Raw genomic sequence first — 27,648 nt, forward strand, 5'->3', positions numbered from 1 at the left:
ATTTATGTACATGGAATTCTGTACATTAATGAAAATGGAAGGAACTCACAGCAGTGTGAATTACTCCCACAAGAACATTATTGAAAAGCACACACAAAAGAACAGTATGAAGTTCAAGAACAGCCAGAAAAAAATGTGTTATTTAGGAAATCAAAGCTACATAGTAAATCTAAAGAGTAAAACAAGGAGATTAACACCACAAATGCTATTTATGGAGGAGATTTATGATACGATAGAAGCATGTGAGTTTCTCTACTGCTGATAATTTAAAATGTATTACCTGAATGGTAGCTACTTGGGTGCTAGCTTTGTAATTATTAGACTGAACATGTATTTTTAATCTAATTTGAAAAGTCATTAGAAAAATTTAGATATTTTATGTTTAATGTAGTTTGATATGCATGAATTCATAACTACAATCTTAACTACAGTTGACCCTTGAAACACCGTGGATTTGAATGCATGGGTCCTCTTATATACAGATCTTTCACAATAAATACTTTGGAAATTATTTTGGAATTTAATACATATAACATAAAATATGTGTTAATTGGCTCTTTATGTTATTGGTAAGGCTTCCCATCAACAGATGCTATTAGTAGTTTTGGAGAAGTCAAAAGTTAACACATGGCTTTCAGTCAGCAGTATGCTATTAGTAGTTAAGTTTTAGAGGAGTCAAAAGTTATATGTGGATTTTTTACTGTGCCAGGGCAGAGGTGGAGGTGGGGATGGGTCAGTGACCTAATGTCCACATTGTTAAAGATCCACTGTTGTTGTGTTCTATTTTATCATTTTTTCCCTGTGTCTATTTTAGCCTTCTCTTAGATTAAAATTTTTTCTATTCCTCTTTACCTTGTTATTTATACCTCTTTTATTGTTCCTTTATAAGCTATCCTAAGGATCATGATGTTGATGAGACCTTAGAACACTTTAACTCCATTTATTGCTCTCTGCCCCATCTTTTGTATTTTCAAGCATGTAAATCTCACAGAATAATATCACTACTTAGAACAGTCTTATTCATTTGGAGTTACCCATGCATTTACCCTTTCTTTGCTCTTCATTTCTTTCTGTTCATCCATCTTCCCATGTGGGATAATTTTTCTTCTGCCAGAAGAACTCCATTTGTTACTTACTCTGTTCTGCCCAGGATAAATTCTGTCAGTTTTTGTTTGTCTGGAAATAACTTGATTTTGTATTTATTTTAAAGGATATTTTAGCATGGATACTGTTGGCAGTTACTTTAGCACTTTCAATATATTGTACATTGTCTTCTGTCTTACGTAATTTTGAAAAGTCAGGTATCAATTTTTTGTTGCTTCTTTAAAGATAATGGAAGATTCTCTACTTTAGTTTTCATCGGTATGTTTACTGTGTGACACTAGGTCAAGGAGGGATTTTTTTTTTTAATTACCCTGAGTGGGACTCAGAGTCCTTCTGAAGTGTATGGCTTGTTGTCTTCCATTGTCTTTGGAAGGTTTTTGATCATTATTCAGATATTATTTCTGCACCATTCCATCTCTTCTTCCCTTCTGGTATTCCAAGCACATGCTTCTCTGTACACTGTTTTGCTCTCCATGTTTCAGTCTGGATATTTCCTACTAACCTATTTTCCAGTTATTAATTCTCTCTTCAGCTGGATCCACCTGGCTGTTAAACCCATGTATTGCATTCTTAATTTCAGTTTGTTTAATTTCCAGTTCTCCCCTTTCTATTGGAATCTTTCTTATAGATTCAAGTTCTCTGGTGAAATTCATATTGTCAATCATGTATTGAATATTTTAATCACTGTTATTTTCTGATTTACCTCTTATGACTCTTATATCTGGGTCACTTTGAACTGTTTTTATTTGTTATTTTTCATTTTTGTCCTGTTTCTTGTTATACTTGCTAATTTTTTGCTTGAATCTTGGACATTGTAGACCAAAAATTGTAGAGATTCTAAGTGATGTTATCTTCCATCAGAGTGGATTCACCCTCTGCTCTGGCAGGCAGCAGAGGGAGGAACACAGCTTCTGTTGATGGTTTTAAATATTCCCACAAATTCTTTGATACTCCTCCCTTTAAAAACTAGAATCTAATTCCTGTCTTAAGCTACACTTAGTGACAACAGATGCATACAGTGCAAGTGACTATATATAACTAGATCATTAAAGGTATAGTGGTTTCCTTGCCTTCTCTTGGATTGCTTTCTCTGGAGCAAGGTAATTACTATGATAACATGGCCACAGCATAAGTTATTTGAGAACATCAAGAGTTCCAGGTGGTGAGGTATTCTGCCAACAACCATGTGAGTAAGTCATTTTGGAAGTATAACCTCCAGCCCCAGTCTTGCCTTCAGATGCCCCAGCTGCTGCCAACAGCCTGACTGTAACCTCATGAGAGATCCTGAGCCAAAACCCAGCTAATACTGCTCCCTACTTTTCTACTCACAGAAACTGTGAAATAATAAATGTTATTTTAAGCTATTATATTTTGGAATAAACTGTTCAAAAGTAACAGATAAATAATACATTTTGATCCCATCAGGAATTGAACAGAACTGAGACTGATTTGCAGTCTTTGTAAGACTCAAGTCTATTCTGATTTTTCCCCAGGCCTATGGTATAGTCCTCCAAGAATTCCACCAGAAGTCCTGGGCTGTTTCGTATGGCTCCCCATCAAAATTGTATTCCACTTTTTATTTCCCCAGTACAGCCCACTGTAGTCCTGAATGGTTTAGTTGACCCATGCCTTGAGAGGAACATGAATGGTAAGCATCTAGCCCACTTCATACCCTTCTCCTCTCTGGGATCCCTAAAGTCCTCACTTCCGTTACAGCTTTCTGACATCCTTGCATAGTTTTATTTTTTTCTTTATTTAGTTAAAAAAAAATTTTTTTGATACAGCTTCTTAAATTGTTCAAGTGTGAAGGGCTCCATCATATTTTTTCTACATAATAGTTTATGAACTTTTCTATAGATATAATTTATTTAAATTTTTTAAAAAATATTTAAGAAATAAAGGAACTTTTTAAAAAGAAAGAAAAATGAAACATATTTCCCCTCTATTATAACTCTAGAGAAAGCCAGAACGTTTTATAATTGTTTCTTCTGATACCTCAAGTATTGGAGGAATTATTGCCACTACTTACTTTCTATGTCTATAGGAGTGGTTGAATTTAGAAGTTTCAGCATTTTTCTTTTTAGAATGTGAAGAAAATGGGAAAGGCAGTAACAACTGGGCTGAAAGAGCTCACAGAAGAGAAGGCTTATGGACCAGAACGCATACTTGATAAAGAAGGAACTTCCTTAAACAGGAATAAAATGGCTTTGTTCAGTCATTTCCAAATATGAAAAGTAAACATTAAGGTTTAAGCAAGCACCCAACACTTCACCAATGTTGAGTGAATGAAACATTACTATTGTCTAAAAAATGCCTTGTATTGAGTTTCATGTGAAGAAATGTGTATGGAGACACAAAAGAGAAAAAAGCAGTTACCAGCCACAGTTGTTTTAAGAAATTTCCTGTGGTTTTGCATATACTCCTTCCTAATCATTCTTTATTAATATTCATTTAATCTTAATAACAAACCTATCCCTGTTTTACAGATGCAGAAGCCAAGGCAGGGTGTCTTGCCCCAAAACATTCAGCTGGTCAATAGCATAGCCAGAATTTAGACCCAGACAATTGACTCCAAACCCCATAATCTTAATCTATTATAACATTACTAGAGAATTGTAATTACTAATTTTAAACACAGAAATTTTACTCCAAGGTAAAATGCAAGTAGAACACATGCTGGTGCATCCAGACAACCATTAAACTCATCAGTGTCCTCAGTGTTCCTCCTAGATACGGTTCATTTAAAAAAGCCATTATTGGTAGCAGTCAGTGGAACAGTTTCATGAAAGTTACATATCATTAAATACATGAAAGTTACATATCATTAAATACTCTTGGTATTCCAATCCTTAGTTTGTATATTTATAGAGGGATTTCTCAGGATAAACATGAACAGCTTTACCATATGCACTGTCAAACACACACAATTTTTTAAAGTTAATTGACATATAACATACTAAAAACCGAAAAACAATAAGTGTATAGCTTGATGAATTTTGACAAAGTAAGCACTTACATAAATATCACCCAGATCAAAAAATGGCAACAGAGGCGGCTACTGTGCCTCGTGCCTGACTCCTACTAGTCACTGGTCCCATGCATACCACACCTACCTACATAAACATCAATCTAACTTCTAACTTCTTTTTTGCTTTTTACCTTTATATAAATGGAATCATACTCAGTGAACTCTGGTGTCTCGCCTCTTTTGTCCCAACATTATGTGTTACGAGATTCATCCATGCTATTGCTTAATTTGCTTTTACTGCTGTATAATGTTTGTCATATGACTATAATACGATTTACCCATTCACAACTATTGATGGCATCTGGGTTTTTTGCAGATTGGGGAAATTATGAATTTCTTTTACCTTGTCTTTTGGTGAGTGTACATAAATACATTCCTGTTGGACATTTGCCTATAAACAGAATTGGTAGGTCACAGGGTATATGTGTGTTTGATTTTAATAGATACTACTGAACACTTTACCAAAGAAATTGTACCAAGTTAAACTCCCCTTAAAAGTACATGAGGTTTTGTTACTCTATACCCTCGACCAACCCCTGGTATTATCTGCTTTTTTCATTTTAGCCACACTATTGGTTTTATAGCAATACATATATTGGTTTTAATTGTTTGTTAGCCATTTGGATATCTTCTTTGATGACATTTTCTCTCAGACTTTGCGTATTTTCCTTTTGAATTGCCTTATTTTTTCTGAAATTTTTGTCAAGATTTTTTTTCCCAACTCCAAGGCCTTCCACTTCCACAACAGTGTCTTTATATAAATTGATTCTTCTTCATTTTAATGTAGTCTTTTTTTTTCATAAATTCCTCTTTTATGAGTGCTCCGTCTGGTTTAACTATTTTCTCTATACTCAATATCCTTAAAACTGTTAATCATAGTTTTTTAAATGTCCTTGTTTTATAACTCCAATACCTAGATCATCTATACATCTGTTTCTATTGTTTTTCTGTCAGTTTCTGGTCATTTGGTGCTGTTGACATGCTTGATAATTTCTGAAAAATTGGTGAGGCTCTAAATGATAGCGTCTTCCTGTAGACAAGGTTTCTTCTCTCCTTTGGCAGATAGAGAAGGGCCTGATCATCTACTCAGGGATAGCATAAATGGAAGGTTCTTGTTATTTCAGTAAGGTGCCTTCTGTGTTCTGTTCACGCTGTAAGGTGCAGCCCTCCAGGGATTCCAGCTGAAAGCTTCGCATGCTCACCACAGCCCCTCCACCTTGGTGGGCACCAAATCTTAATCTTTATCTTCTCAGCCCAATGAGATGGCCAAAAACTCCACTACTTAAACTGCTAAATAACATTATATTTGCTGTAATAAACCAGCAAATAGAAATATTAAAATACTAGAAATATAGAAATATTAAATGAGGAATTTTGAGATTAATAAAAGATTTTGACTATTTTGAAAAGAATTTTTAGTTTTCTTGTAGTTAAGCAACAAAATAAATGCAGCTGTCAGTCTTTCATCCATATGATGACTATTACTAGGAGGGAAAAATATATATGAAGTAAACTTTATACGTTTTATTAGCAGCCAAAAAGGTATAGAATAAAAATATTCTGGATAAAATATAAATCTGAACATTTGTTTTTGTTTATTCATCTTAGAAATAATGACTGTTGTCAGAATCTCTTATTGATAAATTTGATATGGGAAAAATTAATTGAATTAAATCTGTTTTAAAATGTACATGAAAAATAGTTTTTTTCATAAAAAGAAAATGACTGGATAGAAAATGCTTCTCAATATGGAGGTTCCTCAAAAAACTAAAAATAGAAATACCATTTGACCCAGTAATTCCACTCCTAGGAATTTACCCAAAGAAAACAAGATAACCTGATTCAAAAAGATATATGCACCCCTATTTTATTGCTGCACTATTTACAATAGTCAAGATATGGAAGCAACCTAAGTGTCAATCAGTAGATGAATAGATAAAAAAGATGTGGTGCATATACCCAATGGAATATTATTCAGCCATAAAAAGAAAAATCCTACCATTTGCAACAACATGGATGGGGCTAGAGGGTATTATTCTCAGTGAAATAAGCCAGGTGGAGAAAGACAAGCACCAAACGACTTTACTCATTTGTGGAGTATAAAAGCAAAGCAAAACTGTAGGAACAAAATAGCATCAGATTCACAGATTCCAAGAAGGGACTAGTGGTTACCAAAGGGGGGGAGGCTTTGGGTGGGTGGGAAGGGAGAAGGGGATTAAGGGACACTAATTCGCAATGACAATATATGTAGGTCATGGGGAAAGCAATACACAGAGAAGACAAGTAATGACTCTATAGCATCTTACTACACTGATGAATAGTGGCTGCAATGGGGGGGGGGGACAGTGAGGATGTGATAATATGGGTTAATGTTGAAACCACAGTGTTCATGTGAAACCTTCCTAAGATTGTATATCAATGATACTTTTAAAAAATGTCTGCTTCTGCCACAAAGTATTATCTGCTTCAGGAATTGTTCTTTTACTGTGAAACAAACCAGACTAAAAAAGAAATATGTTCAGACATTGTTTGGTAGGGAGCACAAGAGTGTGATCCTTGGAGAAGGGAAGCAAATGAAACGTACCCTACCATTGGCCCAGCTTAATGCCTGGAGGCATTTCCCAGGTTGAAGAGCAGAGACAGGAGGAGCCCAAACAACCTAGTGGCTTTGAATTTAGGTCAGAGATCAAGGAGTCTGAGCTGGTTAAATTTGTTTGGCAGAACAATAAAGAGAAGAAATTGCATGAAGAAAGAGCCCTGAATATCTACAAAGTGAGCCTCTTAAATCATTGGCTGAATATAGATCTATACATGCAAAGGATGAAACTATAAGAGGCTGGGGAAAGAACCACTGAAAAGAATAAAACCAGACATTTCTTGGAGATTGCATAGGGCTGCAAGCATTTTGATTTCCCACTGTCTATAATGAAAAAACTTTTAATAATCGTGGAACAGCAGGTAGGGTCACTCTTTAGATGGGTATAGCCATAGCAGGGCTAAATTAGTCCTAACGACTGCAAAGGACCTACATCAAAAAGGTAAAAGGACTCAGAGGAATCAGACTAATCCTGAGCAACTTAACTGCACGCCAGAACAAAGACTGGCACTCTGGAAGAAATGAAACGTCATCCAATAATGTCAATTTGACAATGTCTGATATCTATTAAAAAATTACCATGCATGCAGAATAGCAAAAAATAGGACCCCAAAATAAGGAGAAAACTGAAATGATAGAATCTGACCTAGAAATATTATGGCTAATCGACCTAGCAGACAAGAATTCTTGTAAGACACCTGTTAATAATCTTCATGTCTAGCAACATAGAGGAAAATCTGAACATGAAGAAGGAAGCTGTTAGCAACTCAAATTGACCTCGAGATAGAAAAGCCAGTAACAAAAGTGGAAAGTACATTGGATAGGATCAACAACAGAATTATTGATTTTTTTTAAGTCAGTGAATAGCAATATGAACTGTTAAAAATCATGGGGAGAAAAAAAGACTAGCCTACAACAAAAAACGAACAGAGCATCAGAGACCTATAGAACAGTATTGAGCAGTCTAATATATATTTATCATTGGATATCACTAGGCAGAGGGACAGAAGGGAGGCAGGAAAACACAACAGCTAAAATTTTTCCAAATTTGGTGAAAATTCTAAATTTTTTTTAAAATGAGGTCAACATTAGAACAGATGGACTTAACAGACATCTACAGAATTCTACACCCAAGAGCAGCAGAATACACATTCTTAAGTGCACATGGAACATTTTCAAGAATAGATCATATACTAGGCCACAAAAAGAGCCTCAGTAAATTCAAAAAGACTGAAATTATACCAACCAGTTTCTCAGACCACAAAGGTATGAAACTAGAAATAAATTACGCAAAGAAAATGAAAAATCCCACAAACACATGGAGGCTTCACAACATGCTCCTAAATAACCAATGGATCAATGACCAAATAAAAACAGAGATCAAGCAATATATGGAGACAAATGACAACAGTAATTCAACACCGCAAAATCTTTGGGACGCAGCCAAGGCCGTGCTAAGAGGAAAGTATATTGCAATACAGGCCTACCTCAGGAAAGAAGAACAATCCCATAAAAGCAGTCTAAACTCAGAATTAATGAAACTAGAAAACAAAGAACAAATGGGGCCCAAAGTCAGTAGAAGGAGGGACATAATAAAGATTAGAGCAGAAATAAATAAAATCGATAAAATCGAGAAGAATAAAACAATAGAAAGAATCAATGAAAGCAAAAGCTGGTTCTTCGGGAAAATAAACAAAATAGATAAACTCCTAACCAGACTTATCAAGGAAAAAAGAGAGTCTACACACATAAACAGAATCAGGAATGAGAAAGGAAAAATCAATACAGACACCACAGAAATACAAAGAATTATTAGAGAATAGTATGAAAAATTATATGCTAACAAACGGGTAACCTAAAAAAAATGGACAACTTTCTAGAAAAATACAACCTTCCAAGGCTGACTAAGGAAGAAACAGAAAATCTGAACAGACCAATTACCAGCAACAAAATTGAACTAGTAATCAAAAAACTACCTAAGAACAAAATCCCTGGACCAGATGGCTTCACCCCTGAATTTTATCAAACATTTAGTGAAGACCTAATACTCATCCTCCTTTAAGTTTTCCAAAGAGTAGAAGAGGAGGGAATACTTCCAAACTCATTCTATGAGGCCAGCATCACTCTAATACCAAAACGAGGCAAAGACACCACAAAAAAAAAAAATTACAGACCAATATCCCTGATGAACATAGATGCAAAAATACTCAACAATATATTAGCAAACCGAATTCAAAAATACATCAAAAAGATCATCCATCGTGATCAAGTAGGATTTATTCCAGGGATGCAAGGATGGTACAACATTTGAAAATCCATCAACATCATCCACCACATCAACAAAAAAAAGGACAAAAACCACATGATCATCTCCATAGATGCTGAAAAAGCATTCGACAAAATTCAACATCCATTCATGATAAAAACTCTCAACAGAATGGGTACAGAGGGCAAGTACCTCAACATACTAAAGGCCACGTATGACAAACCCACAGCCCACATCATACTTAACAGCGAGAAGCTGAAAGCTTTAAGATCAGGAACAAGACAAGGATGCCCACTTTCCCCACATCTGTTCAGCATAGTACTGACAGTCCTAGCCACAGCAATCAGACAACACAAAGAAATAAAAGGCATCTAGATTGGTAAGGAAGAAGTTAAACTGTCCCTGTTTGCAGATGACATGATATTGTACATAAAAAACCCTAAAGAATCTACTCCAAAACTATTAGATCTAATATTTGAATTCAGCAAAGTTGCAGGATACAAAATTGATACACAGAAATCTCTGGCTTTCCTATATACTAACAATGAACTAGCAGAAAGAGAAATCAGGAAAACAGTTCCATTCACAATTGCATCAAAAAGAATAAAATACCTAGGAATAAACCTAATCAAGGAAGTGAAAGACCTATACCCTGAAAACTACAAGACATTCTTAAGAGAAATTAAAGAAGATACCAATAAATGGAAACACATCCCATGCTCATGGATAGGAAGAATTAATATTGTCAAAATAGCCATCCTGCCTAAAGCAATCTATAGATTCAGTGCAATTCCTATCAAAATACCAACAGCATTCTTCAACGAACTAGGGAAAATCGTTCTAAAATTCATATGGAACCACGAAAGACCTCAAATAGCCAAAGCAATTCTGAGAAGGAAGAATAAAGCTGGGGGCATTATGCTCCCCAACTTCAAACTCTACTACAAAGCCACAGTAATCAAGACAATTTGGTACTGGCACAACAACAGACCCATAGACCAGTGGAACAGACTAGAGAGCCCTGATATAAACCAAACCATACATGGTCAATTAATATACAATAAAGGAGCCATGGATATACAATGGGGAAATGACAGCCTCTTCAACAGCTGGTGTTGGCAAAACTGGACAGCTACATGCAAGAGAATGAAACTGAATTATTGTTTAACCCCATACACAAAAGTAAATGCAAAATGGATCAAAGACTTGAATGTAAGTCATGAAACCATAAAACTCTTAGAAGGCAACATAGGCAAACATCTCCTGAATATAAGCATGAGCAACTTCTTCCTGAACGCATCTCCTTGAGCAAGGGAAACAAAAGCAAAAATGAACTCATGGGACTACATCAAACTAAAAAGTTTCTGTACAGCAAAGGACACCATCAACAGAACAAAAAAGGCATCCTACAGTATGGGAGAATATATTTGTAAATGACATATCTGACAAGGGGTTAACATCCAAAATATATAAAGAACTTACACACCTCAACACCCAAAAAGCAAATAACCTGATTAAAAAATGGGCAGAGGATATGAAGAGACACTTCTCCAAAGAAGAAATTCAGATGGTCAACAGACACATGAAAAGATGCTTCTCATCACTAATCATCAGGGAAATGAAAATTAAAACCACAATGAGATATCACCTCACACCAGTAAGGATGACCAGCATCAAAAAAACTAAGAACAACAAATGCTGGCGAGGATGCAGAGAAAGGGGAACCCTCCTACACTGCTGGTGGAAATGTAAGCTAGTTCAACCATTGTGGAAAGCAATATGGAGGTTCCTCAAAAAACTAAAAATAGGAATATCATTTGACCCAGGAATCTCACTCCTTGGAATTTACCCAAAGAATACAACTTCTCAGATTCAAAAAGACATATGCACCCCTATGTTTATCACAGCACTATTTACATTAGCCAAGATATAGAAGCAACCTAAGTGTCTATCAGTAGATGAATGGATAAAGAAGATGTGGTACATATACACAATGGAATACTATTCGGCCATAAGAAAGAAACAAAGCCTACCATTTGAAACAACATCGATGGAGCTGGAGGACATTATGCTCAGTGAAATAAGCCAGGTGGAGAAAGACAAGTACCAAATGATTTCCCTCATTTGTGGAGTGTAACAATGAAGCAAAACTGAAGGAACAAAATGGCAGCAGACTCAAGAGACTCAAAGAAGGGACTAGTGGTTACCAAAGGGGAGGGGTGTGTGAGGGCGGGTGGGGAGGGATGGAGAAGGGGACTGAGGGGTATTATGTTTGGTACACATGGTGTGGGGGATCACGGGGAGAACAGTGTAGCACAGAGAAGGCACATAGTGGATCTCTGGCAACTTGCTGCACTGATGGACAGTCACTGCATTGGGGTGTGATTGGGGATTTGATAATATGGGTAAATGTTGTGACCACATTGTTTTTTCATGTGAAACCTTCGTAAGAGTGTCTATCAATCGTACCTTAATAAAAAATTCTAAATAAATAAATAAGGTTAAGAACCATAAAGGAAAACCACATCATAATCAAATCGATGAAAGTGGTGACAAGAAAATCTTAACAGCAACCAAAGAGAAAGACCCATTACATAGAAAGGAACAAAACATTAAGATCAGGAGACTTCTTACTGTAAATTAGGCAAACTAGAAGACATTTCTAAAGTATTGAAATAGACAGACAACTCTAAAACATTGAAAGGAAAACTGTCCCTTCAAATTTCTATACTCAGTGAGAATAAATGTCAGATGTATAAGAGAAACAGACTTTTTTCACACTAAGAAAAAAAATGAAAGAATACATCAGTAGACCTGCACTACAAGAAATGATAAGGGAAGTTCATCAGAAACAAGGAAAGTAATAACAGAAGGAAATTTGAGTCTTTCCAAAGGTAAATAATGGAGGGGACTGGAAATTATAAATTATGTGGATAAATATAAAATATTTTCTGTATTTATAGGGTATATGTGTATGTATATATCATACTGTTCCTCTATGCTTTGTGAAGTGTATATATATATATATATATATACACACACACACACACATATATATATATATATGTATGTCATATTACAGTATTTCTATGTGCAGGCAATAAACACTTGGAATTTGAAATGTAAGATCAAAGAACACGATATATATAGGGATAAAATTACCAAACTATCTGTAAAACGTCACTTCAAAACTACAAAGTAGGCTTCAGATTTCTGATCAAGCACATAAGGAGTCTTCATTTCATTCTAACAAATAAAAAGCTGAACAGACTGAAAAAAATCAATGACTCTTCTTATATCCATTAGATAAGTAAAGTTACAGAGCAAACTGCTGCCCCCAAAATTGGAGTAACAGACAGACAGAAACAGAATCACAACATACGAGAACTGGAGCAGAAACCCTTGAGCAAAAACCTCCACAGGAACCAGGGGTTGGAAGGAAAATCTAAACTGATATCTGGAGGCTCAGAGTAGACCATCCGAGAGTTAACTCCGGTGGGGGCCAGTTGTAGGGTCGCCCCACAGTTTTGTGAGTTTACCTCTAGGAGCTCTACTAGGTAGGTCCTTCCAGTTAAATCGGAGAAAAGGCCCCTCAGACTTCTAGAAGGGGGAAGACAGGAACCTTCTGAAAGTTGCCAGCACACCCTGTTCTTAACAAGGCCTGCCCTCAGGAGAAATTATTCCTAGAGCTTAACCTACTTCAGGGAAAGGAAATCACCAACTCTCGCTCCCTCTAGCCTACCGCATGGAGGAAGGGAAATGCTCCACTCTAGCCTGCTGCAGCCACTCTGTCCCACTGAAGGGGTGGGAGGACTGAGAAGCCCTGATGAAGTGCGCTCACCAAGCCGAGCACCAGCTCTCTGAAAGACGGACCTAAGCTTAGGGCTAGAGCACCTCCCGTCCCCCGACAGCTTGCCACTACAGTACTGAAGGCCTGTCTACCCGGGCTCCGTTTACCCAGCTCATCATATCCACCTTTCAGTAAAAAGTTACAAGACACACTGAAAAGGAGAAAACACAGTTTGTAGGGGCTGAATAAGCATCAGAACCAGTCAGGTATGGCAGGAATGTTCAAATTAACAGACTAGGAATTTTGAAAAACTATTATTAATTTGCTAAGGGCTTTAATGGAAAATTAAACAAAATACAAGAACAGGTGGATAATATGAGAGATGCAAGTTCTAAGAAAAATAAATGGCTTGAGGTCAAAAACACTAACAGAATTGAAAAATGCCCTTGCTGGGCTTAATACAATAGACGCAGCTGAGGAAAGAATCAATGAGCTTGAGAATATGAAAATAAAAACTTCCACAGTGGAAAAGCATAAAGAAGAAAGGCCCCAAAACTCACCAGAATAAACATGAACTTGGGACAGCTGCAAAGGGAGTAACAACATGTGATGGGAACACTGGAAGGATAGGAAAGAAAGAAACAAAAGCAATATTTGAAGCAGTGATTAAGAATTTCCCCCAAATTGGTGTTAGTTACTAAGCCACAAATCCAGGAAGTTCAGAGAAAACTAAGCAGGATAAATACCCAAAAAACTGCACCTGTAAAAACATTTAAATTTCTGAAAATCAAAGATAAAGTCTTTGAAGAAGCCAGAGGGAAAAACACCTTACCTGTAGGAAGCAAAGATAAGATATATTTAACCTCTCCTTGGAGCTCTGCAAGCAAGCAGAGAGTGGAGTGAGATATTTAAGGTGCTAAGAAAGCAAAGCCACCAGACTGAAATTCTGTACTTTGTGAAATTTTTCCTCAAAAGTGAAGGTGAAATAGACTTACTCAGACAAAAAAAAATTGAGAGTATTTGTTTCCAGTAGACCTGTCTTGCAAAAAATGTTAAAAATTCTTTACAGAGGAGGAAAATGGCAAGTCGGAAAAATCAGATCTTCATAAAGATCAGAGAAAGAATGAGTGAAAGTAAAATAGCATTTTTCTTTATTGATTGAATAAACAAGTTTAAAATAATAGCCGCAGTGTATTTGATCATGTATGCTTTTGTGTGTGTGTGCACACATGCACTTGCCGATGTATAAGTGAACTGAATGACCGCAATGACAAGGAACTGGGGGAGGAATTAGGAATACTTTGTTACTCTAAGGTACTCGCACTGCTTGTGAAGCAGTGTAGTGTTACTTGAAAGTGGATTAGAATGAGTTGTAAATGCATATTGCAAACTCTAGGGCAAGCACTTAAAAATATAATTGATAGGCTAAGAAAAGAGAGAAAATGGAATCATGTAAAATGCAGTCCTACTCATAATTGCCAAAGCTTGGAAGCGAACAAGATGTCATTCAGTTGGTGAACAAATAAACTGGTACATTCAGACAATGGAACGTTATTCAGTGATAAAAGAGAAATGAGCTCTCAAGCTATGAAAAGACATGGAGTAAACTTAAATGCATATTACTAAGTGAAAGAAGCTAATTTGAGAAACTACTTACTGTATGATTCCAACTATATGATAGTCTAGAAAAAGCCAAACTGTGGAGACAAAAAAAAGACCAAATGTTGCCGGGCTGAGTGGGAAGAGATGAACAAATAGAGCACGGGGAACTTTTAGGATACTGAAACTATTCTGAATGTTACTGTAATGGCAGCTACATATCATTATATATATATATATTGTCAAATGCCATGGAATGTACCACACTACAAGTAACCCCTATTATAACCTAGGCTTTGGGTGATATGTCAGTGTAGATTCATTAGTTATAACAAGTGTACCATTGTGGTACAGGATTGATAGTGGGGAAAGTTATGTAAGACGGAGGACAGGAGGTATATGGGAACTCTGTACTTTCTACTCAGTTTTGATATAAACCTGAAACTGCTCTAAGAAGCATAGTTTATTAATTAATAAAAAAAGTACAAAATGCTGCTGAGATAATGACATATCCGATAAGGGGTTAACATCCAAAATATATAAAGAGCTCACACACCTCAACACCTAAAAAGCAAATAACCCAATTAAAAAATGGGTGGAGGATCTGAACAGACACTTCTCCAAAAAAGAAATTCAGATGGCCAACAGGCACATGAAAAGATGTTCCACATTACTAATTATCAGGAAAATGCAAATTAAAACCACAATGAGATATCACCTCACACCAGTTAGGATGGCCAACAGCCAAAAGACAAACAACAACAAATGATGGCGAGGATACGGAGAAAGGGGAACCCACCTACTGTTGGTGGGAATATAAATTAGTTCAACCACTGTGGAAAGCAATATGGAGGTTCTTCAAAAAACTAAAAATAGAAATACCATTTGACCCATAATCCCTCTCCTAGGAATTTACCCAAAGAAAACAAGATACCTGATTCAAAAAGACATATGCACCCTTATGTTTATTGCTGCCAAGACACGGCAGCAACCTAAGTGTCCATCAGTAGATGAATGGATAAAGAAGATGTGGTACATATGCACAATGGAATATTAGTCAGCCATAAGGAGAAAACAAATTCTACCATTTGCAACAACATGGATGGAGAGGGTATTATGCTCAGTGAAATAAGCCAGGCAGAGAAAGACAATACCAAATGATTTAACTCATTCGTGGAGTATAAGAACAAAGCAAAACTGAAGGAACAAAACGGCAGCAGACTCACAGACTCCAAGAAGGGACTAGCGGTTACCAAAGAGGTTGGGGAAAGTGGGTGGGAAAGGAGGGAGAAGGGGATTAAGGGATATTATGATTAGCACACTTAATGTAGGGAGGTCACGGGGAAGGCAGTGTAGCACAGAGAAGACAAGTGGTGACTCTACAACATCTTACTACACTGATGGACAGTAACTGCAATGGGGTGGGGGGGAGCTTGATAATATGTGTGAATGTTATAACCACAATGTTGCTCATGTGAACCCTTCACAAGATTGTATATTAACAATACCTTAATAAAAAAAACTTTCTTTCAAAAAAAATGTTGCTGAGATAAATTAAAGGAGACCTAAATATATGGTAAAATACACTATGTTCACAAATCAGAAAATTCATTATTTAATGTCACTTTATCCGAATTGTTCTGTACATTTAATGCAATCGCAATCAAAATCCTAGCAGCCTTTTTATAGAAAGTAACCAGCTGATTGAAAAGAAAACAAGCTGAAATGCAAAAGACCTAGAAGATGAAAACAATGTTATAAAAAAGAACAAGTTGGATGTCATACACTACCTGAGTTCAAGACTTACTATAAAGCTATAGCAATTAAGACAGTGATGTGTTAGAGTAGACATCACTGTATGATTCCAACTATATGATAGTCTAGAAAAAGCCAAACTGTGGAGACAAAAAAAAGATCACTAAAATTATTAAAATAAATTAATAATTAAAAATAAATTAATAATAATTAAAAATAAATTAATGGACAGATTAGAGTATACACATTGTCCATTGATTTTCAAGAGATACCAAGATAATTTAATGGGGAAAAGAGAGTGATTTCAACAAACATTGCTGGAATAACCAGAGGGAAAAAGTACACCTTAACCCTACTCCTCACAGTATATACAAAAATATCTTAAAATGGATTAGAGACCTAAATGTGAAAGGTAAAAATAAATATCTATAAGAAAATGATGTAACTGTGTGTATAAAAAATTCATCTAGCATTTTATGTGCTTAATGAAATTTGTGTCAAGATTTTCCTTAGAAATTCTGCTTTAAATGTCAAACTCATAAAAGCAGAGTCAGGGTCAAATAGAAGTAGAAGACAGTCTTCTGACTCAGGGTGTTCTGTAACCATAATTGGCATCATTTACCATCAGTATCTCAGTTTAGTGAATGTGTGATAAATATTGCTACTACAGTGGTAAAGTGTACAGAAGGCAGAACTAATTTTTAATAGCTTTATTTGTTATTGTTCCACATCTGTAAGAGTCAGTGTCTTTATTGGTTTCTTTCAATTACGCATTGTTTCATTTTCATGACACCAAGTATATGTGCCAGAGTTTGTATGTTTTGTGCATCTATGTATATTGTATACTTACAGATTATGTATTTGGATTCATTGTAAATGGATCTCTAAAGTCTTAAGGGTCTGTTATTACTGGATCTCCATGAACTTTTGGTCATAGAGTTAATTGGTAGGACATAGGGTTTCTTGGGTATTTGGTTTTATCACCTTCACCCTTCACAAAAATTGTTAATAAAACATGTCAGTTATAAAATGTTAAGACAGAAGAATTCTAATCATTGATTGCATGTTTCAGCCTATTCCATGTTTATTTTTGTTTTTAATTTTTATCATTTTAGTAACGATCATCTCTCGATTTCTCTGGAAAGTTCTAATTTGACAACTCCAATTACATCAAGTCCAACAGGTATCTTAAATTGAGTAAAATATGATCTATCAAATTAAAAAGCTCCAAATCAGTATTTGTTTAAAATAGAGAATTGAATATTATATTTTAATAAAATTTTAATTCTACTCTCAAAAATGTCTTAATTTATATCTGTGGTTAATATTACCTGAATAAATAAATGATTCCTTAATATAATTCAGATTTCTTTTTGACTTTGTATTTATTAATTTATGGCCTTTGTTTCTTTGCTGTGTTGTTTAATGGCTTTGTAAATTATAAAGTTACTTACCTTTCATATATGTTATTTATTTACTTCTTTGCTCTGGCCTGTGTTGGTGGTAGTAATTATTTGTTTCTTGTTTGCTTTTTTTAATCTATTAAGTTATGTAGTCCACTTAAAATTTAAAATTTGGCTATTAGTATCTTTGATTTTTCTAATTTTCATTTTTTTAAATAATACTTTTGTTGCTCTTTAAAGCTTCTGTCTTAATACACTTACGTAAAAATCTTTAACCTTAGATTTCCAATAAATTTCCTCTCTTAAAATAGCTGTCTTGTTGGCCCATAATTTCTCATTCAAAATTCCCCATTTCCTTTTCATTTTTTTATTATATTAGATTATTTGCATCTTAATTTCACAAAACTTTGTCTCCACTTATATAGTGACCTAATTTGGGCTGTTAAGATTGTGAATCAAATAGTTTTACAAGGGATATTAAGCATTGATCTGAGGCTTCCTACTGGTTCTAGGAAGAATGCTCCTCAGCCATCTCAGATATTTTTTTTTTTAAGAGTTAATACTATAATTGTAAAGTTAACAGAACAAAATCTTTCAAACCAAAATCAGATTTTGTGTTTTTGAACTGATTCATCAGTCTTTGGAATAGGCAAAATCAACTGAATTACTTTTTCTGATTATATAATGAACAGTTAATTAGCATCCCATTATTACATGTGTTTTAGCATCCATATATTACATAGTCCATAAATATTTCATGGTTTAACAGATTTGTGAAATGTTTATATTTTAGTCATTTTCTTTCAGATTCTGAAAAAATTCCATCAGGAAATTCTAACAGTTCACCTGATGCTAAAATTAAGGTAGGTAATAAATATTGTCTCTGAATGTTGTTCGCTTGAATATGTTATTTCTCAGAGTTAACTAACATTAGTTTTAGTGTTGCTCCAGTTGGATAACTCAGGTTTGTCATTCATTTGGGAGATTCATTCTTTGAGAAATTAACAGTAGCTAGTTTGCATAACCAGGTTCCCAGTCAAGCTTAAACGTTCAAAAGCAAACAGCTAATGATAAACATATTTCACAGTCATACTTACTTACCCTATTAACTCACTTAGACACTTAATCATATTCTTGCAAACCATACAGTATTTCATAAGCTTCTCTTTTATAGTGGAGTTAAACTAAAACATAAGACTTAACAGTGTTCAATCTGTAGCTTCCAAATGGTCATTAAAAATAGTATGTTTTTTATTTTTTAAAAACATTTTCTGCTGTTGAGGCATAATCTTTTTTTCTTAACTTTTCAGGCTGTAGGGAAGAAACTTGATTCTGTGATTGATCTGACAAATGAAGGCCTATCAAACTGCAACCCAGGTAAAGGATTTGTCTTTCTTTTTTCGAGAAAGAGGGAATGGTGACAAGTCAAAATGCATTTGACCCATCTATGAAGTTTATTTTACTGTGTTTGTGTGTGTGTTTATAGTTCTGTGCAATTTCATCACATGTACATTCGTGTAACTGCCACCACATCAAATCACATGACCATCTAGCACCACGGGCTTCCCTGGTGCTGCCCCTTAGTGGCCGCACCTACCTCCTGCCCACAGTCCCTAAACCCTGACAACCTCTGATCTGTCCTCACCACTGTAATCATTTTTCTCATGGGTGTCATATAAATGGGATGATACAATTTGTATCCTTCTGAGATTGCCTTCTTGCACTTAGCAAAAATTCCCCCCACAACAATCCAGATTGTTACGTGTATCGTATACACTTGTGCTGAACTGTTCCTTTCCCGCAGAAATAGGCTTTCCAGTCTCTCCTTACCCTTGGTGTTTTGTGCATACCAGTTAGCTTTGTTACGTTGTTCTGTGATTGTTTCTTTATGTATCTGTCCTCCTGAAAGGAATTGAATGAATTAGCGTTTTAATCTGTAAATTTCCATCCTTCTAGCACAGTGCTCGGCACAAGTACACTTTTCAAAAAAACGTTGAATTAATGCAGCAGATTTTACAGATTTAAAGTGTTTAAAACAGATTTAAAATGTAAAAGAAATGTAAGTTTATATACTGTAAATGGGAGTGTAAATTAATCTTTCTAGAAAACATCTTATCAGTATAAAAAACTTACAATATGCAAGCCTTTTGACCCAGAATTTCTTTGAATAGTTCTCTGCAGTCAAGTGTATAGGGAGGTATGAAAGTGTTCATTGCCGTGCTGTTTGTGAAAAGTAAAACTTTGGAAACCCTTAAATTTCTAGAAAGAAGGGATTGAATATGCAAATTAGATTTATGCAGTGCAGCAGTATTCAGACATTAAAAATAATGTAGGAGAAGTACATGTATTGATATAAATAAACATACTAATGATATAAAAAGAGAAAAAAGTGATAGTCTATATGTAGAATTGTGATGGACTAATTGAGACCAGATTTAACTTTTCTGCAGTAAACAATCTGAAATGATAAAAGAAAAACTTTTTCAGTTTTGCAGCATAGGACTGCAGTCCCTGAGAGAAATGAATGAATGACAGGAGCCCTATAGTGTGCCCCACTATCTTCCCGGGCTGTAGTGCAGTGAAGGAGACCCCACGCAGAGAGTAGCTCTTTCCGAGGTGAGAACACAGAGATTGCCATTCAGAGGCCGACTTCCCTGGAGGGCGGGGAAGAGTCGCATCAGGCTGAGGGAGCCGGCCACTCAGAGGAAGAGCTCCGAGAGCCAGCATAGGGGTCCTCTTGAGTCTCTGCCAAAATATTAAGCCACACATTCATAGAGTGAAACTCCACAAATGTGGGCAAAGAATGATCAAGGAGCTTTATGCTGAACAGTTTCCAGAGTTCAAATAGAGGTGGGAAATGGTCAATTCTGACCAGCCAAGAGTGGCAGATTCTTAATTGAATATGTGAGTGTAAACCCATCTTACAGGAAAAAACCTTGCTCTAATAAAACCTAATAACAAGCTTTTGAAAGGACCAGGCTGAATTGCAGGTAACCCAGTGACTTATACAAAGTCCATTGTCTATTAAGACAACAGTTCAACACACAACCATGTAAAATTCATAATACCCATCATCCAATTTAAAAAAATGACTAGAGATGCAAAGAAAAAAAATGGAACCCAAAACCAGGAGAAAAATCAGTCAGTAGAAACCAATTGAGAAATGACAGAGATGACAGAATTTACAGATGGAGACTTTAAAACAGTTGATAGAAATATTTCAAAGATATAAAGGAAAACATGAACAAAACAAGAAGAGGAAAAAAGATATAAAATAGAACCACATGACAAAAAAGAAAATACTTCAGTGGATATTAAAAACAGCAAGTTTAATGGACAGAAAAAAACAGCATATTAGACACCAAAGGAAAGTACATAAGCATACTGGAGGAAATAGTTCCTGACCAAGTAGTTTGGAAAGAAACTATCCAAAGTAAGATTGAGTAAAAAGAAAAAAGAAAAAGAGGCCGGGGAAAAAAGAATCAGACCTTTAGTGACCTGTGGGACATTATCAAGTGGTCTAACATACATGTATGGTCAGAAGTTTTCCAAATTTAATGAGAAGCACAAACCCATATAACCAGGAATTTCAAGTAGCATAAATACCTAGAAAACCATGTCAAGGCACATCATAATCAATTCCTGAAAACCAGTGATGAGGAGTAAAATCCCAAAAACAATGAGAAAAGCAAGATATATACAGAAAGGGAAATTTAAAAATATATACAAAAACCAATATATACAAAAGAACAAATAACAGTTTTCTCAATTGGAACTATGCAAACCAAAAAACAGTCAAATGATACCATTAAAAGGCTGGGGGACAATAATTGTTAACCTAGAATTCTATATCCAGAAAATATATCTGTCAAAAGATGAAAGCAAAATTAAGACTTTTTCAGATAAAATTTGTTGGCAGCAAACCTTCATTATCAAATATAAAGGAAGTTCTTCAAGCAAAAGGAAAATACCAGGTGGAAAGTGATTTTCCACAAAGGATATACCATAGAGTGGAGTTTATAGTATGTGTAGATGTTAATGTATGACAATAGTGCAAAAGAAATGGATGTTGTTATAAGAGTCTTACATTATACGAGTTGTATGCTATTTGAAGATAGACTATAAATTATTAAAGATACATATGGTAATGCCTAGAGCAATAACATTTTTAAGTGGAAGTATAGCTAACAGACCCATAGTGGAAATAAAATGAAGTTTTAAAACACTCAGTTCAAAAGAAGCCACAAAAGCAAAAAAAAAAAAAAAAAAAAAAAGACTAGTAGAGAACAAAAGGCAAGACAAGACATTTAAACCTGACCATATTGATAATTAGCATATGTGTAAATGACCTAAACATGCCATTAAAAAAGCAGACATAGTTGGACTGCACACAAAACAAGATGCAACTGTATGATAACTACATGATGCACTTTAAATATAAGTATATAGACAGGTTAAAGTGAAAAGGATGGAAGAAGATGCAGCAAACACGAGTCATAAGAAGCTTGGAGTGACTATATTACGGTCAGACTAAAAGACTTCAGAACAAGGAATATTACCAAGGAAAAGAAAGGCTATTTTGTAATGATAAAGCAGTCATTTGGTCAGGAAGACATAGTAAACCTAGGTGTGTATGCACTTCATAGTAGAACTTCAAAATTCCTCATGCAAACACTGATAGGACTGAAATTACAAATAGAAAAAACAACTATAATCAGAGGTTGCAACACTATCAATCAACTTAACCTAATTGACGTTTATAGAACATTCAATCCAACCATGGCAAAATGCATTCTTTTTAAGTGCTTATGAAACATGCAGATCAGATTTTGGACCATAAAACAAGTCTATTTAAAAGGATTGTAATCATAGTATGTTCTCTGACACAATAGAATTAATTAATAATCAGTAACAGAAAGATAGCTGAAAAATCCCTAGATATTTGGAAACTAATCACATTTCTAAATAACCCATGAGTCAAAGAAGAAATCAAAAGGGAAATTTAAAAATATTTTGAACTGAATGAAAATGAAAACACAGCATATCAAAATTTGAGGAATGCAGCTAAAACAGTTCTTAGAGGGAAGGTACTAGCATTAATGTTTATATTAGAAAAAATGTTAGGTCTAAAATGAACAATCTAAGCTTCTACCTTAAGATAGACGCTGGGAAAAAAGAATAGATGAAACCTAAAGGAAGTAGATGCCACCTCACTAGGGAAGATAGGGCACTGGCAAATAAGCACAGGAAGGCAGCCTCAGCATCATTTTTCATATTCATAATAGCCCCAAACTAGAAACAGTTCACATGTCCATCAACAGGTGGTTAAACAGGTTCCAGCTCATCTACACAGCCAAACAGCACTCAACAATAAAAATGAACAAAGTAATCGTTATATACAACAGCATGGATGAATCTAAGAAGCATTATGGTGGGCAGAAGAATCTTACATACTGTGTGAGTTGTGTGAAGTTCTGGAAAAGGCAACTCTGATCTTTACTGACAACAAACCTGTGGTTTCATGGCGCCGGAGGTGAGAGAGGAATGGGAAAGAACCTCTGGGGTTCTTTCAGCATTAACAGAATCAACAGCATTCTGTGGCTTAATTTTGGGGATTGTTTCACACGTACACTCATCAAAACTCAGAGTTGTGTACATTTTATTGTATGTGAATTATATTCAAATAGTTCATTGAAAAATGCAAACTTTAAAAATCATTTTTATAGTGTAAGTGCATCTCCACGTGCATATACATGCCATGCTGCAAAGGACCCAGAAGGTCAGATACCAAAGGGTTAAGTTGAAACCAGAGGCCACAATTCTCATCTAGCAGTTTAATGAGGAACCTTAAAAAATGGGATACCAGCTACTGTTGCTTTGAAAATACAAAACACTGCAATAACCATTACTCATTTTTATATAGATAAGGATATAAGTTGGGGAGTATTTAGAATACATTAACACTGATGGCACAAAGGATATAAACAGTAACTAGTTTGGGATAAAACTCCTGTTTTGTCTAGTCTCTTCATCAAGTTGAGTTTCCATCTTAGCCTATTTTAGTTTGCCAAGGGCCTGTTCATGTATTGCCTTGAAAGAAGGAATGTTAGTTACACGAAGTTATATTTGTTAGAATTTTTTTGTATGATACTATTAGCTTGAAATTTTAAAGGTTATTTGTATCAGCTTTTCTGTGATGATTAACCTACAGATTATGATTTCACAAATCTAGTTCTAGTTAATCAAACCAGTTAAAAAGACTGTACAGACTTTCTTACAATTAAAACCATAGTTATTCCCTCTTCTAAAAAGGATTTTTTAACATTAGTAAATAAAACTAAGAAATTAACTTTGAAACACAATACAGGATCTTGATTCTCCTTGTCAGTCAAAAGAAAAAGACAAGTGAAAGAAATTTCGTTTGGGGAAAGTCACAAAGTATTTCAAGCAGTTACATAAAGGCTCATAACATACATCTGAAATGGCTTTTACTGTTTATTAGATATGCTCAAACTTGTGAAATTTTTAGCAACCCAGCCCTACTGCCTCCCAGCACAGAGCCCCTTAGCATCACCATGTATGTTCTCCCTGGCTGACTTCAAACCATTCTAGACCTACTAAACCCTCTTTCTCTCCTCATACTCACATGTTCTTTATATCCCCCTTTCCTTTCTTCCTCTCACCATTTCTCTTTCTTACGACTTTCCTTTCTGCCCCTCCTTCCCCTCTCCCTCTCCATAATCCACAGTTTATGTCTTTTGCCCTCTAAGCTAACCCAGACCTCAGCAGGAGAAATTCCTGTATCACAGCCTGTGTGAGTTTTTAGTTTGACTTCCCAGGGCTGGAGGGTCACACATTCATGCAGGATTGTAAATGGCTCTGTGTTCGCAAACATCCGTTATTGACCTAACAGCAAAATCTGCCATGTAGAGCCCTGGGCAGGGATCTGTCTCCCATGTATAATTTCACCTTGTTTCCACTTGTGTAATAACTTAACTGTTTACATTAAGAGGGAAGTTTTGGTCACATTTAATGAAAATTATATTTTGGGTCTAGAACTTTTATCAAAAGTTTATCTTCACAGTTTTGTAATTGTAGTTCACATTTAATTACCACCCAAAATGTAAACTATTCTTTGCTTAAAGGCTGTAGAAGTGATTATTGCAGATAAATCTTATTTCTTAAACCTTGTGTTCACAGGAAGTCCAATATCCGTCCTGGAGTCATCTATAAAAGCTATTTCAATCTCAAAAGAGACCATTTCAGTGGCACCAAACGCAGCCCAGGTACTGATATGAAATGCTCTCTAAGGGATATTCATTCCAAATTGAGTGGAAGTAACCATTTTACTCATTAAGAAACATTTGGGTCACATTTCAGCTTAAAAAGCATTTAAATGCGCTTTTTAAAATATGCTACTGTGAGTCTATTTTATCTACACAAAGTAATTGAATTTTCCAGAAGGTGTAGAAATTAAAACAAATACATATTTTTTGACCCAATAAATTGGAAAAGATTTTTCTCTGAAGAGTAATAACCATTGTTGATGAGGGTAGAGAGAAATGGGTATTCCTGTACACTCATGCTTTTAATGGCAATTGCACAGTGTTTGGGAACACAATTTGGACATGAGATGGAATAATGTATTCAGAATGTCTGAGACCTAATCCATTCTGAATGAGTGACAGTCCAGAGTGTAGAAATCTTAACTCCAAAAAAATCTTAGGCTTGTAAAGACTGATCCAGCTTAACATATTCTTGAAGCATCCTTGTGTTCTTATGTTTTCGATAAACGGATTGAAGAATGGGAAACATATATACAGCTGATGCTTGAACAACATGGGGACTGGGGTGCTGACTCTCAACTCTCCCACAGTTGAAAATCCACATATAGCTTTTGACTCCACAAAAACTTAACTATAAACAGCCTACTGTTGACCAGAAGCTTTAGCGTTAATGTAAACAATCAATTAACATGTTTTGTGTATTAGTATGTACTATATACTATGTTCTTACAATAAAGTAAGCTAAAAAGAAGGGGGGAAATTTTTGTCAAATTGTTAAAAAGTTTTATTGTCTCCAGATCTTATTGGAAAAAAACCCATGTATAAGTGAAACTGTGCAATTCAAACCCATGTTGTTCAAGGGTCAACTGTAGTAAAACTGTAGCTGCCCACTTAAAATAATCAGAACCACCACTCCATGTCGCTGAGCTTTTTCACAAATGTGTTCTAGGTTCTTGAGTCCTTTGAGCACCTGCCACCCCTTCCACCACCACCATCACCGCCACCTGAAGTGGTGGACAGAGTCCGAGACACACTTCCGCCCCAGAAGCCTGAGCTCAAAGTGAAACGGGTACTGAAGCCCAGGGGCATTGCCCTGACCTGGAACATCACCAAGATCAATCCCAAGTGTGCTCCGGTGGAGAGCTACCACCTCTTCCTGTGCCATGAGAACCCTAGTAACAAGTTGATCTGGAAGAAAATTGGAGAAATTAAAGCTTTACCACTCCCAATGGCCTGTACTTTATCTCAGTTTTTAGCTTCCAACAAATATTATTTCACTGTCCAATCAAAAGATATTTTTGGGCGATATGGACCATTTTGTGATGTAAAATCTATCCCTGGGTTTTCTGAAAACCTTACCTAAAAGAGAAGTCTTCAATAATTACTTATTGTACTGCATTTTGTTTTGTTTTTTCACAGTTGTTTGTTTACAATGTTTCTGTAACACTATTTGCCATCTTAAAGGGCCAGTTCAGATTGTGAACCCTTTGTATAGGGACAGCCATCTTCCCTGTGTTGTAAGTGACCTCAAGTTTCATGAATCTCTGATTTGCATTCAGTAAGGACTTGGAGTGGGTATGTTCTGAAACATACACTACACTATCAGAGACCCACGTCGCTAAGCTGTGCTGCGTACAATGCCTTTAGTGGCTCTGGGGCTGCTGATACAGAAGCCCTAGTTTACAAGTAACCGTGACCTCTGTTGACAGCCAGCTTTTGGTTACCTGCTTGTGGTCTGTATAGGTACAGAAAAATCAGCTCTACTGAGACCAGATCATTCCTACGGTGCATCTCCACCAAGAGTTTATTAAATGTCTTCTCATTCTGTTCAAATCTAAGGGCTATTAATGTGTGCCCTCCACGTCCCCATTACCCCAACCCCCTCCAATTTTTGGCTGTGTCAGTCATTTGGGGGAAAACAGGAGGTTTTCCCTAAATTTGTATATTTAGATACATAATAAAGTTAAATATTGTGTGCTGTGTACACAGTACAGAATGTCTTATAAAAGCATTTTTCAACCTATTTCAGCTGAAGAAAATGGAGTTGTCTGCCTTAGATTTAAGGCTTTAATTTGTTGACTCCCTAATTCTACCCTTGTTTCCTGGCGGTCGTCATTACCTGGAGAAAGAACGTATCACTAAGGGGCTCCAACAGATGTGTCCTGGGCATGCCTCTGTGTGAGGAGCACGAGTGAGGCTGACCCTAGCACAAGGAGCCCTGGCAACTCAGTAGGTAGAGAAGCTGGAGGCAGGGGGTAGTGGCATGTAGGCAGCTGTTAGAACTTGTGGCCCCAGGGAAGGGGAAGACAGGAGGGAAATGGGATCAAGGCTTCACAGTAAACAAGGAGCCGCATCCTGGACTTCTGGAGAATTCCACTTGAAAAGCAAGGGGGTCTTCCTAGCAATGAGCCCCAATCCTGTGAACTTCTGTTTGGCTTATAAACCCTAGATAAGGCAGCCCCGGGCAGTACCCTCTCCTGGAGCCCCTCCCGTCTAGAGTGAGTCTTTCTTTCCTTTTCACTCCTCATTAAAAGCTTTGCTGGTTGTTTCATACCCTTGTCTGTTGGCTTCCGTCATTGGCACCTCCAAGACACAGTCCTGGGAGACACAGCACCTCAGCTGGTAACGTCTGGGCGCTTGTGCAGGATCACCCTGGAAGGGTGGGTATCAGCTGCAACCAGTCCTTCACTTTCCTTACAATGACGCATCACCTGCTGCACATCACACTGGGCACCCGACAGCCTTTTAAAATGATTAGCGTGGCTTCTGACCTTAAAGACTTGGGTGTGAGGTTCCTCTGAGTTCTCAGTTGGTCCCCCGT

At 36.0% G+C, this 27,648-nt stretch overlaps 1 protein-coding gene across 6 annotated transcripts in view; it reads left to right on the forward strand.

Moving 5' to 3' along the window:
- ATF7IP2 (activating transcription factor 7 interacting protein 2) overlaps positions 1-27,380 on the forward strand; it is a 63,880-nt gene extending 36,500 nt beyond the window's left edge. For all 6 annotated transcript variants that reach the window (XM_073214735.1, XM_073214737.1, XM_073214736.1 and 3 more), the window contains 5 exons: positions 17,254-17,321; positions 18,349-18,404; positions 18,852-18,918; positions 24,742-24,827; positions 25,777-27,380. In XM_073214735.1, the coding sequence (XP_073070836.1) occupies positions 17,254-17,321; positions 18,349-18,404; positions 18,852-18,918; positions 24,742-24,827; positions 25,777-26,190 (691 nt within the window). In that variant the 3' untranslated portion in view covers positions 26,191-27,380. The remainder of the gene's footprint in view (positions 1-17,253; positions 17,322-18,348; positions 18,405-18,851; positions 18,919-24,741; positions 24,828-25,776) is intronic.
- Positions 27,381-27,648: the final 268 nt, after the last annotated feature.

The sequence above is a fragment of the Manis javanica genome, chromosome 10 (genome assembly GCF_040802235.1).
Source record: "Manis javanica isolate MJ-LG chromosome 10, MJ_LKY, whole genome shotgun sequence".
NCBI lineage: Eukaryota > Metazoa > Chordata > Mammalia > Pholidota > Manidae > Manis > Manis javanica.